The sequence below is a fragment of the Bos mutus genome, chromosome 7 (genome assembly GCF_027580195.1).
Source record: "Bos mutus isolate GX-2022 chromosome 7, NWIPB_WYAK_1.1, whole genome shotgun sequence".
Lineage (NCBI taxonomy): Eukaryota > Metazoa > Chordata > Mammalia > Artiodactyla > Bovidae > Bos > Bos mutus.
The window spans coordinates 78798052-78815685 of record NC_091623.1 but is presented as its reverse complement, the minus strand read 5'-3'; the positions used below and the strand labels follow the sequence as shown (position 1 = coordinate 78815685).

The window sequence follows — 17634 nt, the reverse complement described above, 5'->3', positions numbered from 1 at the left end:
CCGCCCCCGGAGCTAGGGATTCGTTCAAAGGAACAGGGCGGGCAGGACCTAAAACGTCACCTCTTCCTGGTTGGTTTGCGGTGGGGTTCAGCCCCTACGTTCGAATTTCTGCACCTTCGTAGGATACCGAACTGCCAATTAGGGTCGAGCCCTCCTCGGGGACAACGGAGGTGGGATCTCTGGATCACGCCCCGGACATCGGGTATTTCATTGGATGAACGAAGGTCAGTCATTCTCAGCACTGCACTCTGATTGGACCACTAGGTGTGGGTGTGGTCCCTTTGGTTCACCCTGGTTTCTCCAGGGTTTAAAGGGGATGCGTCGGGCATCCTAGGCCTTCTGCAGGCCGGCCTCAAGCAAGTTTGTATATCCGTCTGTATGCTTTTGGGTCGGCCCATCCAGGAGGGCGCACATCGGAGGCAGGGAGAGGCCTAGAGAAGGCTGGCGGCCTCCCTAGTTGCGACCTGGCCTCCAGCCTGCCCACTGCGGGCGCCCCCGCCCTGCCCCCACAGCCGGATGTTGTGATTTCTCTCCACCCACACGGCTTCGCCCGCCCTCGGCCTCTGCTGCCTTATAAGGCAGCGCTACCACCCCAAGCCGCAGGAATGAGCTCACACCCATTATACAGGTGGGGAGCTGGGGTCCAGTGGCTGGCTTTAGGCCTAAGACTAGGAAGAAAACAAGGTTGAAATTTTACAGCTAATCAACAACTTCTAGTTCAACATCCTACTCCCTCCACCCTCACTTCACACACCAGGAAACGGAGGCTTGCCCAAACTTGCAAGTAAAGCAAAGACAGATTGAACTAGGCTTCTCTGGTTCCTATCCATTCATTCATCCAAAAATGCAGAGCACATACTTCGTGCCAGGCACCGAGCCAGGAGCTGGGGAATACAGTGGTGCCAGCAAGATAGTCAGTCTCTCTGCCTACCTGCAAGAAGGAGGATCAAGATGGTAATCCTATGAGTAAACAAATAATTGGGGTGGTCTGAGAGAATGATAAATGCTATTAGGAAAGAAAGACAAAATAGTGAAGGGAATTGGTCTCAGGGGGTGACATTTGAGCAGATCCAACCACACAAAGATCTAGAGGAACAGAGTTTCAAGCAGAGGCAATAGCAAGTGCAAAGCTCTGAGCCTAGAGTAAGTTTGCTATGTTCAGGGAACAGGAAGCAGGCCTGTGTAGCTTCTGAGCCCAAAAGTCTGATGTGAAATGAAAGAGCAGGGATTTAAGTAGATCCGGGAAGGCTTTGCAAACCATGGAGAAGAGTTTGTTTTTCTTAAATGAAATGTGAAGCCTTTGAAAGATTTCAAAGCCTTTGACCGCCTTTTAAAAGATTACTCTAGCTAGTAGACTTTAAAGGGGCCAAGAATGGATGCAGAACGAGCAGTGGGGAGGCTATAGAATTCCAGGAGACAGGGGGTGATGACTTGGACTGAGAAGGTGGCAGTGGAGATGCGGGGAAATGCATGGATCTAGGATATTTTGGGAATGAAGATAAGTACCTTGAAAGAAGGAAAACCAGTGGTCAGTAGGACAAAGGACAGGTACCTCACCCACTGAAGGCTGTCATGTCCAAGTGAGACCTGAGAGTTAAGTTAGAATGTGCAGTTTTCAGAGGTAACTGATGTGGGAAGGAAAGAGCTCTGGCAAGAGGCAGCACATGTTCAGAGTTCTATTGAGGAAGGTGGTGAGGGCTTATACATTTGGCACCTGAGGGCAGAGCACTGAACTAGAGTTTCAGGTGCACATTGGGGTATGCTTGGTGAGGGGTGGGGGCAAGAAATGACGCTCAGGCCTTCAAAAGAGGCCTGAATTAGGGAGCTCCTTGGAAGCTAGGCAAGGAGTTTAGACTTCATTTTGAGGGTAGTGAGGAGCTGTCCAGGGTGTGTTAAGCCAGGAAGTAGTTTGATCATATTTGCTTACTGTGTGCCATACTAGGGGTGGGGTGAAGGGTCAGAAGAGAGAGGCTTAGGCTGTCTTGTAAACACCTATTATTTTGGTGTCCAGCATCTGAATACCCCTCCACTTTAGGAGGAAACTTATAAAATGCAGAGGCAGGCCCTGCTTTCCACTAGGGAAATTAGAGAGAAGGCAAAATTTCCTCTCCAAGGTCCCTAGTATCTGGAGCATGTTTCCAATGTTTGCAAATAGGTCTTTGAAATTCAAAGCAAGTGATTCACATCAGACATTAGAGGACCATTGAGGGTTTGTTATGGTGACAGTAGAAGAAGAGGGGGAGGAGATTTAGCCTGGCCTTAAGGAGGGTAGGTGGCTTTAACAAGCACCCAGTCAGTTCCTTGTCTGCCTAAGTTACCCAGAATTGGTTTCATTGTTGAGAACCATGTATCACGAGTAAGGGCTTCCCTCATAGCTCAGTCGGTAAAGAATCTGCCTGCAATGCAGGATCTTCCTGGGTTAGGAAGATCCTGGAGAAGGAAATGGCAATCCACTCCAGTATTCTTGCCTGGAAAACCCCATGGACAGAGGAGCCTGGTGGGCTGCTGTCCATGGGGTTGCAAGAGTCGGACATGACTTAGTGACTAAACCACCACCACCATCCTGAGTAAGACAGGCAGGAGGTCCTTTTAAGAGGAACCATTAGAAAGAGGAATGATACCCTGTGCTGGGGAGGTGGCCAGGGGGTGCAGAGAAGTGACCAGATTGAGAGCTATCATGGAGATGGGACGAATAAGACTTGGCGACTGATATGGGATAAGGATGGGAAGGTATCTCACACAATTCCCAGAATCTGACTCTTCAACCCATTCTCTACCTATGGCCCAAATGATCTTTTTATTTATTTATTTTTTCAAAATGATCTTTTTAAAAAGGGAGATCAGGGGACTTCCCTAGTGATCCAGTGGTTAAGAATTTGCCTTGCAGTGTAGGGGAGTCAGGTTCAATCCCTGGTCAGGGAACTAAGATCCCACATGCCACAAAGCAACTAAGCCCTAAACACAACTATTGAGCCCGAGTGCCACAACCACTGAAGCCTGTTTGCCTAGAGCCGTGCTCCACGACAAGAGAAGCCACTGCAATGATAAGCACACACACTGCAACAAAGAGTAGCCTTGCTTGTGGCAACTAGAGAAAGCCTGCATGTAACAACAAAGACCCAACACAGCCCCCAAAAGAAAAAAACAAAAGCAGTAAAAGTGACGAAAGGTAACGAAATGTCACCCTCAAGTAAGCTGACCTATGGCAAGGCCTACATGGTTGGGAACTGAGGTCTCTGGCCAACCATCAAGAAGAATGAAGTCAATAGCCTTATGAATGAACTTGGAAGTGGATCCTCCCCCATTTGCACTATCTTTGAAGTGCCATAAAGTGAAGTATGCCTGTAAAGGTTTGTAATGTAAGTTGCTAAATTTGGGAGCAATTTGTCATCTCTTATTAGCTGCAGTAGATAACTAATTCACTTCCCATTACACTTATAAATAAAACCCAAACTGTTCTGCATGTCCTGTTAGGGCCCAACTTGATCTAGGCCCATGTAGCTCTCCAACAATATTTCATAGACCTCTCCCTCTTGTCACACTGTGGAGCTGTGCTGTCCAATACAGTAGCCACTGGCCACATGTGCTATTTAAATTTATATTAACTAAAAAATTGAAAATCCAGTTCCTCAGTCACACTAGCCAGTTTTCAAGTGCTCAATAGCCACACATGACTAATGGCTAGAGAATATTTCCATCATCACAGAAGTTCTGACAGGCCTCACTCATCTGGAGGAAAGAGGGGCTTCCATTTGCACAAAGGTTCCACGGTGACAGCCTAAACACTTGGGAGAAAAATGATGCCACTAAGTAAGGAGGAATGAAGGATGGTGGGCTGGGTACCTTCTGACCTCCTAAACTTGACTTTGAATAGGCACTTCTGCCATTTCTTGAAATCTTCCTTCCAAGTCCCTGCTATGAAGAAGCGCTGTCTGTGTGTGTCTGTGTGGATCCAAGCACTTGTGAGCAGGAACTTGATAGTTTCTCCCTTCTGATCCCGTAGATGCTCCAGCTGTGGGAAGACAGAAACCTGAGTACCTTTCTGCTCTGATCCAAAGGGACCCAGATGTTCAGGAGGAACTGGCATGTGTGTAGAAACTGCTAAAGTAGGGGTAGAGGTGTCCACATGGTAAAGTTCCTTTTTTTTTTTTCCTTTAAATTTTTTTTCTTTTTTTTCCTCTTGTTTATTTTTTATAGTCTTTCTAGGGAAAGTTTCTTTGTAAACTCCTACAGACTGAGTCCCAATCAGATGCCAGGCTTGGCCCTTTCACATGAATCCCCATTCAAGCATCTCAACAAGCCATGATTGTCTGAGTGCCAGTCCCTCCCTAAAGAGTTGTGGCAATCAAGGTTCAGAAAAGCTGAGCACCTGACTCAGTGATCACACTGAGGGTCAGTGGCCAAGATGGGATTTGAAGTTTTCCTGATTCAAGTTCATTGCTGTTTTTTCCCTCCACTCCCTACTTCCAAGGTCATTGTTCTTCTGTTCTTTAGGGTACTGACTTACAGAACTGATCACTAGGGGTTTTGTTTTCTTTTGTTTTAGGAACTTGATGGTAACAACGTATGAATGAATTCCTGTTTGCATCAGTTAGGAGTTTTTGATTGCAACTAAAACTGGCTAAGGTAAAAAAAAAAAATGAAATGTATTGATTTAAGTAATTTAAAAGTACAAGTCTTGGTTCTGATTACAAGTGTCAATGCATCTCAGGTCTCAAATTGCGTCACTCAAAATTTGTTTTTCCCATATTCTGACTCAGCGTTTATTTATTTATTTATTTTAAAAATTAATTTATTTATTTTGGGCTGTACTGGGTCTTCGCTGCTGTGTGGGCTTTTCTCTAATTGTGGTGAGCAGGGACTACTCTCTAGTCGTGTGCAGGCTTCTTGTCGCAGAGCACAGGCTCTAGGCGCGTGGGCTTCTGTAGCTTCGGCACCTGGGCTCTGGAGCACAGGTTTAGTAGCTGTGGGGTACCAGCTTCGCTGTTCTGCGGCATGTGGGATCTTCCTGGATCAGGGATCGAACCTGAGTTTCTGGCACTGGCAGGTGGATTCTTTACCACTGAGCCAACAAGGAAGCCCCCCTGAGATGGGGGGCTTTATCTCAGCCCGTTCCTGAGATGTTAATGGCTGCCAGCAGCTTTAAGCTCACTTCCTGCCAACAGGGCCACTTTTATAGAAAGAGAAAGACTCTAACTTGATTCTAGCAAAAAATCCTGGGGTTGCCTCTCATTGGTTTGATTTGGGTCAGTTTGATTGGTTTGATTTGTTCCTTTTGAACCAATCACTGAGGACAGAAAGAAGCAGTGTTCTTTTTTTTAATTGTGAAAAAGTCTTTATTTTAAGAAAAAAATTAAGTTAACAAAAAATTTAATGTTTCATTTTACAAAATACATATGAAAGGAAACCTCAGTACAAAGAAAATTTTAAATCAAGGTCTTGCCAATTCCTACAGTATTAGTAATGTGTCTCAATTACTAAAAGTAACTTCTAAAGAGCTTAAATTTAACCAAAAAATTTAAAAAAAAATTTAACCAAAAAAGATTTTAAATGAAAATAAACTAGAATGAATAAACATGAGAAACATTCCTCCTTGAATTAAGGATCTAAGCATCCTGAGTTTTCCAAAAGAGGCAGTGTTCTAATTGGCCAGGCCTGTATCACATGTCCACTCCACCTCCAGCTGAGGGAAAGGGTAAGCTTTCTTCTGTCCACTTGATGGAAGGGGGAATGGGCCCCTTTCCAAAGGAACATTGAGGGCTTTTGCTAGATAAAGGGAGAATGGATGCTAAAGAAGGGAAATGACAGATGTCCACCAGCGGTTCTCAAATTATGTTTCAGTAGAGTTGATACCTTGATTTTTCTGGAAGTCAAAGAAAGAGGCAATAGGAATGGAGAGAAGTGGAGAGTTTTGAGAAATATGTGGGCAGTGTAATGAACAGAACTTGAAGGCTGGTTAGATTTGAGGGATAAGGGAGAGTGAAAGTTCCTGGCTAGAAGCATTGGACTATGACTCTAGCTACTTATACAAAAGGGAATTTACATCATGGGAATGCCCTCAACAGTTCATAGCGTCAGCTAGAAGGAATACACTTGGAAATAAGTAGGAATAAAGGACCACTAGAGGACCAGAATGTAGGAATTACAACTGTGGTTGTCTCAGTTCAGTTCAGTTCAGTCACTCAGTTGTGTCCGACTCTTTGCGACCCCATGAATCGCAGCACGCCAGGCCTCCCTGTCCATCACCCACACCCGGAGTTCACTCAGACTCACGTCCATCGACTCAGTGATGCCATCCAGCCATCTCATCCTCTCTTGTCCCCTTCTCCTCCTGCCCCCAATCCCTCCCAGCATCAGAGTCTTTTCCAGTGAGTCAACTCTTCGCATGAAGTGGCCAAACTACTGGAGTTTCAGCTTCAGCATCATTCCCTCCAAAGAAATCCCAGGGCTGATCTCCTTCAGAATGGACTGGTTGGATATCCTTGCAGTCCAAGGGACTCTCAAGAGTCTTCTCCAACACCACAGTTCAAGAGCATCAATTCTTCAGCGCTCAGCCTGCTTCACAGTCCAACTCTCACATCCATACATGACCACAGGAAAAACCGTAGCCTTGACTAGACGGACCTTTGTTGGCAAAGTGATGTCTCTGCTTTTGAATATGCTGTCTAGGTTGGACATAACTTTCCTTCCAAGGAGTAAGCGTCTTTTAATTTCATGGCTGCAGTCACCATCTGCAGTGATTTTGGAGCCCCCAAAAATAAAGTCTGACACTGTTTCCACTGTTTCCCCATCTATTTCCCATGAAGTGATGGGACTGGATGCCATGATCTTCGTTTTCTGAATGTTGAGCTTTAAGCCAACTTTTTCACTCTCCACTTTCACTTTCATCAAGAGGCTTTTGAGTTCCTCTTCGCTTTCTGCCATAAGGGTGGTGTCATCTGCATATCTGAGGTTATTGATATTTCTCCTGGCAATCTTGATTCCAGCTTGTGTTTCTTCCAGTCCAGCATTTCTCATGATGTACTCTGCATATAAGTTAAATAAGCAGGGTGACAATATACAGCCCCAACGTACTCCTTTTCCTATTTGGAACCAGTCTGTTGTTCCATGTCCAGTCCTAATTGTTGCTTCCTGACGTGCATACAGATTTCTCAAGAGGCAGGTCAGGTGGTCTGGTATTCCCATCTCTTTCAGAATTTTCCACAGTTTATTGTGATCCACACAGTCAAAGGCTTTGGCATAGTCAATAAAGCAGAAATAGATGCTTTTCTGGAACTCTCTTGCTTTTTCCATGATCCAGCGGATGTTGGTAATTTGATCTCTGGTTCCTCTGCCTTTTCTAAAACCAGCTTGAACATCAGGAAGTTCATGGTTCACGTACTGCTGAAGCCTGGTTTAGAGAATTTTGAGCATTACTTTACTAGCATGTGAGATGAGTGCAACTGTGCAGTAGTTTGAGCATTCTTTGGCATTGCCTTTCTTTGGGATTGGAATGAAAACTGACCTTTTCCAGTCCTGTGGCCACTGCTGAGTTTTCCAAATTTGCTGGCATATTGAGTGCAGCACTTTCACAGCATCATCTTTCAGGATTTGAAATAGCTCAACTGGAATTCCATCACCTCCACTAGCTTTGTTCTTGGTGATGCTTTCTAAGGCCCACTTGACTCCACATTCTAGGATATCTGGCTCTAGGTCAGTGATCACACCATCGTGATTATCTGGGTCGTGAAGATCTTTTTTGTACAGTTCTTCTGTATATTTTTGCAACCTCTTCTTAATATCTTCTGCTTCTGTTAGGTTCATACCATTTCTGTCCTTTATCGAGCCCATCTTTGCATGAAATGTTCCCTTGGTATCTCTAATTTTCTTGAAGAGATCTCTAGTCTTTCCCATTCTGTTGTTTTCCTCTATTTCTTTGCATTGATCACTGAGGAAGGCTTTCTTATCTCTTCTTGCTATTGCTATTCCTTGGAACTCTGCATTCAGATGCTTGTATCTTTCCTTTTCTCCTTTGCTTTTCACTTCTCTTCTTTTCACAGCTATTTGTAAGGCCTCCCCAGACAGCCACTTTGCTTTTTGCATTTCTTTTCCATGGGGATGGTCTTGATCCCTGTCTCCTGTACAGTGTCACGAACCTCATTCCATAGTTCATCAGGCACTCTATCTATCAGATCTAGGCCCTTAAATCTATTTCTCACTTCCACTGTATAATCATAAGGGATTTGATTTAGGTCATACCTGAATGGTTTAGTGGTTTTCCCTACTTTCTTCAATTTAAGTCTGAATTTGGTAATAGTGAGTTCATGATCTGAGCCACAGTCAGCTCCTGGTCTTGTTTTTGTTGACTGTATAGAGCTTCTCCATCTTTGGCTGCCAAGAATATAATCAATCTGATTTCGGTGTTGACCATCTGGTGATGTCCATGTGCAGAGTCTTCTCCTGTGTTGTTGGAAGAGGGTGTTTGTTATGACCAGTGCATTTTCTTGGCAAAACCCTATTAGTCTTTGCCCTGCTTCATTCCATATTCCAAGGCCAAATTCGCCTGTTACTCCAGGTGTTTCTTGACTTCCTGCTTTTGCATTCCAGTCCCCTATAATGAAAAGGACATCTTTTTTGGGTGTTAGCTCTAGAAGGTCTTGTAGGTCTTCATAGAACCGTTCAACTTCAGCTTCTTCAGCGTGGTTGTCTACCTAATATCTATTTCTTACTCTTTTGCAGAGTCCCAATTTTGTTCCTGAGGCCACTTGACCTACATGCCCCTGACTTGGCTCCAGGGTTGATTGGCCTAAGCCAGTCATAGAGAACCCCTTACCCTTGCTAGAGATTGGTTAGGAGTAGCAGATAACCCAATTGTGGCCATTGAGCCACTAGAGGAGGTCTGCTTGGGAATTTTGGGGAGGAAACTTTCCTCATTTCTAAGAATGATCTAATGGAAGGAAAGGTCCTTCTTCACTGGAGTTTAGACATGATTCTTGGAGCTGTGGTAGCCATTTGGTGGCCATGAAGGAATCAGCTTGAAGGTATGCACGCTGAAGACCGTAGTAAACAAAAGAAAAAAGAACTTGGGTTCTTTTTTTTTTTTGAGTATAATTGCTTTACAACGTTGGGTTAGTTTCTGCTGCACAACAGTGTGAATCAGCCAAGAACATGGATTCTTGATGACATTGTTAAACTACTGAAAGCACTGTTCCTGGACCCCTCCACTCTAGATTTTTTACAATATGAAATGATAAATTTAAATTGCCTTGCTACTTAAGCTTGGGTTTTGGAAAGCATCCTGACTTATACCATGGAGCAGGGACAATCTGGCCAGGGTACAGTTGGTGAAATGGCAGATTCCAACCCCAGCACTTCCCACCATCCTTGCTTGTGTGGCCTGTTCAGGATTCAGAATCCTGGGAGTGAGAGCCCATTGCCCAGTTTAGGTCTCTCTGATTACCTTAACGTAGGGAGAGGGTGATGTAGTCCGTTAGGCTTCCATAGTAGGAAGTGGTCACTGGAAATTACCCTTCCCCCACACAATAGGGAAGTTGTTGTTATTCAGTCACTAAGTTGTGAAGAACAACTCCCTTATTGTGTAAGGGAAGGGTAATTTCCAGTGACCACCTCCCACTATGGAAGCCTAATGGACTAGATCACCCTCTCCCTACACTAACGACCTAAACTCAATCAATGGGTGCTCTCTCCCAGGATTCTGACTCTTTGCAACTCTATGGGCTCCTCTTTCCTCCACTGTCTCCTGGAGTTTGCTGAAACTAATGTCCATTGAGTTGGTGATGCTATCTAGCCATCCCATCCTCGGCCACCCTCATCTCCTTTTGCCTTCAATCTTACCTAGAAGCAGGGTCTTTTCCAATGAGTTGGCTCCTTGCAGGTGGCCAAAGTGTTAGAGCTTCAGCAACAGTTCTTCCAATGAATATTCAGGGTTGATTTCCTTTAGGATTGACTGGTTTGATCTTGCAATCCAAGTGACTCTCAAGAGTCTTCTCCAACACCACAATTTGGAAATATCCATTCTTTAGCAATCAGCTTTCTTTATGGTTCAGTTCACACATTCATACATGACTACAAGAAAAAACATAGCTCTCATTATATGGACCTTTGTTGGCAAAATGATTTCTTTGCTTTTTAATATGCTGTCTAGGTTTGTTATAGCTTTCCTTTCAAGGAACAAGCACCTTTTAATTTCATGGCTGCAGTTACTATCTGCAGTGATTTTGGAGCCCAAGAAAATAAAATCTGTCACTGTTTCCACTGTTTCCCCATCTATTTGCCATGAAGTGATGGGACCAGATGTCATGATCTTAGGTTTTTGAATGCTGAGTTAAAGACAGCCAGCCTTTTTGCTCTCTTCTCTCACCTTCATCAAGAGGCTGTTTAGTTCCTCTTCATCTTCTGCCATTAGAGTGATATCATCTGCGTATCTAAGGTTGTTGATATTTCTTCTAGCAATCTTGATTCCAGTTTGTGATTCACCCAGCCTGGCATTTCCCATGATGTCCTATGCATAGAAGTGAATTAAACAGAGTGACAATATACAGCCTTGTTGTACTCCTTTCCCAATTTTGAAGCAGTCCGTTGTTCCATGTCCTGTTCTAACTATTGCTTCTTGATCCAAGTATAGGTTTCTCGGGAGACAGGTAAGGTAGTCGATACTCTCATCTCTAAGAATTTTCCATTGTTTGTTGTCATCCACACAGTCAAAGGCTTTAGCATGGTCAATGAAACAGAGTTTTTCTAGAACTCCTGTGTTTTCTCCGTGATTCAATGAATGTTGGCAATTTGATCTCTGGTTCCTCTGCCTCTTCAAAACCCAGCTTGTACATCTGGAAGTTCTTGGTTCATGTACTAGGCTAGCCTAGCTTGAAGGATTTTGAGCATAATATTGCTAGCATGTAAAATGAGCACAATTGTACAGTAGTTTGAATGTTCTTTGGCATTGCCCTTCTTTGGGACTGGAATGAAAACTGACCTTTTCAGTCCTGTCACCACTGCTGGGTTTTCCAAATTTGCTGGTATATTAAGTGCAGCACTTTAACAGCATCATCTTTTATAACTTGAAATAGCGCAGCTGGAATCCCATCACCTTCACTAGCTTTGTTTGTGGTAATGCTTCCTAAGGCTCAGTTGACTTCACACTCCAGGATATCTGGCTTTAGGTGAGTAACCACACCCTTGTGGTTATCCGGGTCACTAAGACCTTTCTTGTATAGTTCTTCTGTGTATTCTTGCCACCCCATCTTAATCTCTTCTGCTTCTGTTAGGTCCTTGTGGTTTCTGTCCTTTACTGTGCCCATCCTTGCATGAAATGTTCCCTTGATATATCCCATTTTGTTGAAGAGATCTGTCTTTCCCATTCTATTGTTTTCCTCTATTTCTTTGCATTGTTCATTTAAGAAGGCCTTCTTATCTCTTCTTGCTCTTCTCTGGAACTCTGCATTCAGATGGGTATATCTTTCCCTTTCTCCCTTGCCTTTTGCTTCTCTTCTTTCCTCAGCTATTTGTAAAGCCTTCTCAGACAACCACTTAGCCTTCTTGCCTTTCTATTTCTTTGGGATGGTTTTGGTCACTGCCTCTTGTACAGCACTATGAACTTCCATCCATAGTTCTTCAGGCACTCTGTCTAGCAGATCTAATCCCTTGAATCTATTCATCACCTCCACTGTATAATCATAAGAGATTTGATTTAGGTCCTACCTGAATGGCCTAGTGGTTTTCCCCACTTTCTTTAATGTAAACCTTAATTTTGCAATAAGGAGCTCATGATCTAATTCACAGTCAGCTCCAGGTCTTGTTTTTCATGACTGTATAGTGCTTCTCCATCTTTGGCTGCAAAGAGCATAATGAATCTGATTTCAGTGATTCTCTGGTGATGTCCATGTCCATGTGTAGCGTCATCTCTTGTGTTGTTGGAAGAGGGTGTTTGCTATGACCAGTGTGCACTGTTTCATTTTGTACTCCAAGGCCAAACTTGCCTTTTTTTCTCGGTATCTCTTGACTTCCTACTTTTGCATTCCAATCCTCTATGATGAAAAGAATATATATATATATTTTGGTTTTTAGTGTGTGTTAGATCCACAAGGTATCGTAGGTCTACATAGAACCAGTCAACTTCAGCTTCTTCAGCATCAGTAGTTGGGGCATAGACTTGGATTTCTGTGATGTTGAATGGTTTGCCTTGGAAAGGAGCTGAGATTATTCTGTCGTTTTTGAGATTGCACCCAAGTATGGCACTTCAGACTCTTTTGTTGACCATGATGGCTATTCCATTTCTTCTAAGGGACTCGTGTCCACAGTAGTAGATATAATGATCATCTGAATTAAATTTGACCATTCCTGTCAATTTTAGTTCACTGATTCCTAAGATGTCAACATTCAGTCTTGCCATCTGCCTGACTACATCCAATCTGCCTCTATTCATGGACCTAACATTCCAGGTCCATATGCAATATTGTTCTTTACAGAATCAGACTGTACTTTTCACACATCCACAACTGAGCATCGTCTCTATTTTAGCCCAGCTGCTTCATTCTTGTAGAGCTATTATTAATTGCCCTCTGCTCTTCCCCAGTAGCATATTGGATCACAGGCTTGTCATGGCAAAGGGGCTTGTGTAACTCAATGAAGCTATGAGCCATGCTGTGCAGGGCCACCCAAGATGGATGTATCATAGTGAAGAGTTCTGAAAAAATGTGGTCTACTGGAGGAGGGAATGACAAACCACTCCAGTTTTCTTGCCTGGGTAACCCCGTGGACAGTATGAAAAGGCAAAAAAGACATGATGCTGGAAAATAAACCTCCCAGGTTGGAATGTGTCCTATATATACTGGGGAAGAGTAGATGGCAATAGGGGTGGGGTGACCCCAAATATGAGCTTCCCAGATGACACTAGTGGTAAAGAACCTGCCTGCCAGTGCAGAAAATTTAAGAGATGTGGGTTCAGTCCTTGGGTTGGGAAGATTCCCTGGAGGAGGGCATGGCAACCCACTCCGGTATTCTTGTCTGGAGAATCCCATGGACAGAGGAGTCTGGTGAGCTACAGTCCATGGGGTCACAAAGAGTCAGACACACCTGAAGCAACTTAGTATATGCACACACAACCCCAAGTAGAAACTGGCAGACTAGAGGAAGAGGAGGGGGGAACAGATGCTGAACATCCAAATACTCATGGATATCCATCTCTGGTCCCAGCAGACTGGTTGTCTCATCTCATATTCCATATAAAGCAGCCTGCGCTTACCACATTCTTCACCTGACGTGCCACCTCCAGGCTTCTGTGAAGTTGTCATACTTGCTCTGCCTGGAAGCCCTTCTCTCCTTTCCCACCTGCAACTCCCTATTCTTTGTGACGATGTATTTAAAAGGCCCCTTCCATTTGGAGGGAGAGCTGGTTTCTCATCAGATGGAAGGAGCCAGTAGGGGACCAGTTCTGGATCACAGACTGTATTCAGGAACTGAAATCAAGACCTGATGAAGGTGCTTTCACTTTAATGAGCTTGTCTATACCTCTCATGACTTCACTTTCATCATGGTCTTATTAGCCATTACTTCAACTTTTGAAAACAATTGTTGAAGTGGTGCCTCTATTCCTGCCCTCCTGTTGCTGTTTCTGTCCCAAGAAGTCTTCCATGACCTGCCTCTCTTTCATCAGAATCAAGAATTTGCTACATTCTGTCTTCACTTCATTTCCCAGAAATTACTTTGGATCAGTCAGGACTTCTTTGATTGAAAACGATGGAAGTCCACTCAAATTGGTTTTAATTGGTACCTGTAACTGAGAATTCTTGAGGCTATCTCTAGTTTTAGGATCCAGATTCTCAAATAAAATAATCAATAATTACTCTACCTGTTTTAGTTATCAAATGCTGGGTAGCAAATAATCCAAAAATTTATGGCTTAAAACAACAAAAATCAGTTAGGATTTTCACAACTTTAGAGGTTCAAGAATTTAGGAGCTGCTTAGCTGGGTGGTCTGGCTTGAGGTTTCTAATAGGGTTGCAGGTCAGATGCTGGTTGGGGCTGCAATATCCATGTCAAAAGTGTTCATTCACATGGCTACATGGCTGTCCAATTGGTGCTGATTGTTGGCTGAAGACTTTACTTTCTTCCCTCATGGGCCTCTCTGAAGGGCTGCTTGAGTGTCCTCACAGCATGGCAGCTGGCCTCCCCCAGAGTGAGTGATCCATGAGACCAAGACTGAAACTGTGATCCCTTTATGACCTGGGCTCAGAAGTCAAACATATGCTTCATTCTCAGGCAGGACCTCCTCAGGCAGTGACAGAGATGGCCATCAACATCTCCAGGATTGCATTCTTAGGGACTCCAAGAGGAAGAAAGGACCTTTATCCTAAAAGTTCTGGTGAAAAGTCCCAGGGCTGACTCCGATAGGCCAAACTTGTGTATGGCTTATCCCTGAACCAATCCCTGTGGCCTAGAAATACCATACTCTGATTGGCCAGACCTAGGCCATACCCCCAGCCCTAGAACTGAGGGTAGAGTGGGCAGCTCTAGAGAGTCATGGAGGGGATGAAGGAGGAATAGTTTTCAAAGGAAAAATCAGGGTATCCTTACTGAACCAAAATAAATGGCTGTTAGGAAGGAATAATAATACATGCCCAACATACCTCCCTTCCTTGTGCTCCAATTGCATATTTTAGCACTTCTTGGTTTAGTATTTTTGGTATTTTTTTCCATGGGGTCATTTACTTACTTTGTAGGTGGAACTCTAAGATGGCCCCCAAGATCCCGTTGTAAACATACCTTCTCCCAGTTATTTAATCAAATGCTAATCTAGAGGCTTCTGTAGAAGAATGCTATGACTATAAGTAAGGTCCTAAATCAGTTGACCTTAAGAGAGGGAGATTTTCCTTAGTGGGTCTGACCTAATCAGATGAATCCTTAAAAGGGACAGGGTTCTTCCTAACAGAGGAAATTCAAAGGGTAAGAAAGAGTCAACATGGCAGAGATTCTTTGTTGTTGGCTTGGGAAATTGAAGGGACTCTATGGCAAGAAATGCAGGAAGCTTCTAGCAGTTGAGGGCAGCCCCTAGCTGATGGCTTGCAAGGAAACAGGGACCTCACTTTCTACAAATGCAAAGAACTGAATTCTGCCAATGACCTGAATGACCTTGGGAGGGAATTTTTCCCAGAGCCTCCAGAGAACTCAGCCTTGAACTCAGTTTTGTGAAACTGAGTAGAAAACTGAGTCACACAGTGTAGGACTTTAGACCCAGAGATTTGTGAACTAACTATGGGTATTATTTTAATCTGCAAAGTTTGTGGTTAATTTTAGATAGCAATAGAAAATGAATACACTTCCCCATTGGAGAAGGAAATGGCAACCCACTCCAGTATTCTTGCCTGGGGTATCCCATGGACAGGGGAGCCTGGTGGGCTACAGTCCATGGGGTTGCAAAAGAGTCGAACATGACTTAGCAACTAAACAACAAGATACTTCCCCATGGACTCTCAGATTCCCAAAGTAGGGAGTTTCTCTTGGATTTCCTTACCCTCTTCATCCCCAGTAGGACCGGAAATGAGGCAACCCCTCTTCCTGCTTCCAGTTCTACTATCTGGGAAAGATGGGGGGAGTCCCACTCCTTATTATTCTACTCCTGCACACCAGCTCCCAGCTTTCCCATCCTTAGGGGTTCATCAAGGAAACTCTGCTTGATTTTCCATAAACAGCCTAAAAGGGCAGCTCAACCAACCTCTGCTCCCCAGGCCTCAGGGACCTTTGACCAGTTCTATTGATCTGGACTCCTGGTCAAGTGGTTGGACCAACAGACAGACGCCATGAGGGCTCTGCTGCTCCTGGGGGCCCTGCTGGTGAGCCTGGAGTCAACGGTTTCGGTGAGGACTGTGGGAACCAAGAGGGTTATACTGGGATGGCCCTAGTGGGTCCCTATCACAGCTTTGGCCTCTGACCATGACCTTTTGGCACAGGAGATTGGAAGTCCTGTTTGGAAAGATGAGGCAAGCCCATAAGGCCCAAGTAGAGGAGAGAGAGAATAGACAGACTGGTGGCTATGAGGACGTGGCCTGCATTTCTGGGGGAGAGGGAAACTGAGGAGACAACAGGAGGAGTAAAGATGAGGCCAGGCCTTTGGAGGAAATCTCTGCATTTCAGGGCTGTGAGAAGAAGCTGGGGACTAGCATGGGACGGGAGCAGGCAATGACTTTCTGGAAAAATTCCCTGTCTTCTTCTCTCCCTCATAGACTCCACCTTGGAAGGGCCCCAAGAAGCATAAGCTCACAGAGAGTGAGCACACAGTGGGTAAGTAGCCTGGGACCACCTCCAGAGAGAGCCTCGGACAGGGATGAGTCATGGGGGGGTGTGCAGATTGTTAGTCTCTGGCCCTTGGAGTAGGAGGGAGGATCCTGGGCAGTCTTCACTCTTACCCCCTGAGTTTTCTGGCTGGCATTCAGACCTGGTGCCTGCTATGTGTCGGGTCTTGTGCAAGTGGGTGCTGCAGACCCAGAGTGATAGTGAGCTGTGTGCTCCCTGAGGGCAGGTTGGGGCTGTATCTGAGTGCCTGGCCCAGCACCTGCTCTTCTTCCTCAGCTTCCCAGGCCTGTCTCATCCTTTCCTCTTCTTGATGTATCTCACAGGCATCAGGCATGCCACACAAAGGCCAGGGCCCTTGACGGACAAAAAAGGATTGAGAGCAGGGCTTTAGAGCCCAAATGCTTCTGAATCTCAGCCTCATCACTCATGGGCTGGGTGGCTCTGGGTCAGTGACTTGACTTCTCCAAGCTTAAATTTCCCCACCTGTAAAACCAGGCTGGTAATGGTAAAACTCCTAAGGTTGCTGAGAAGGAGAAATGAGTCATTTATCCTGGTGAGACATTCAGCCCACATTTTGGTGCATGGTAAATGCTTAAAATATATTGACTTTTATTATCAAGTTTCCTTTTAGATGAGGGATATCTGCCATTTCCCCTAGCTCCCTATTGTCTTTATTCTTCTAGACACTAAATATTTACCTAGAGTTGCAAACTAGAGCTTGCTCTAGTAAGCCTGGCCTGGTGGGATGGGACAGTCCCTCAGCATGGCCCTGAGGCCCAGCCCAGCCAACCCTGACTACCTCATCTCCTCTCTTCAGCACTTCACACCCAGCCAAATAGCTCTCCTTCCTCTGGCCTGACCCAACCTAGCTGCTCTGTCCTTGCCTAATCACAAACTTAAGGTCCTCCATTCCATTTGGGCTTCTCTTGTGGCTCAGCTGGTAAAGAATCTACCTGCAATGTGGGAGATCTGGGTTCAATCCCTGAGTTGGGAAGATCCCCTGGAGAAGGGAAAGCCTACCCACTCCAGTATTCTGGCATGGAGAATTCCATAGAGTATACAGTCGAAAAGGGTTGGACACAACTGAGCGATTTTCACTTACTTTTTTTCCCATTCCATTTGCATCTTAAAGGTCTATCTCAGATGCTTCTCCCTCTTTCTTTACTATCCTGTCCATGATTTGGCCCTCAGCACAAGAGCCACTGTGCCTTTAACAACAAAATATGAGCTAATGTATATCAAACACAGACTGTGCCAGACTCTCAGTGTTTTACAGACACAATCTCATTTAAGTTTCATAACACTCCTTTGAAGTATATACAGTCAGTTCTCATTATTCCTAGCAGT

General features: G+C 44.6%; 1 protein-coding gene across 1 annotated transcript in view; it reads left to right on the top strand.

Annotated features, from left to right (window-relative positions):
* Positions 1-90: 90 nt before the first annotated feature.
* Positions 91-17634, top strand: part of F12 (coagulation factor XII) — a 23992-nt gene continuing 6448 nt past the window's right edge. The window contains 4 exon segments of the mRNA XM_070374850.1: positions 91-224; positions 4547-4626; positions 15723-15851; positions 16218-16275. Coding sequence (XP_070230951.1) covers positions 15795-15851; positions 16218-16275 — 115 coding nt within the window. The 5' untranslated portion in view covers positions 91-224; positions 4547-4626; positions 15723-15794.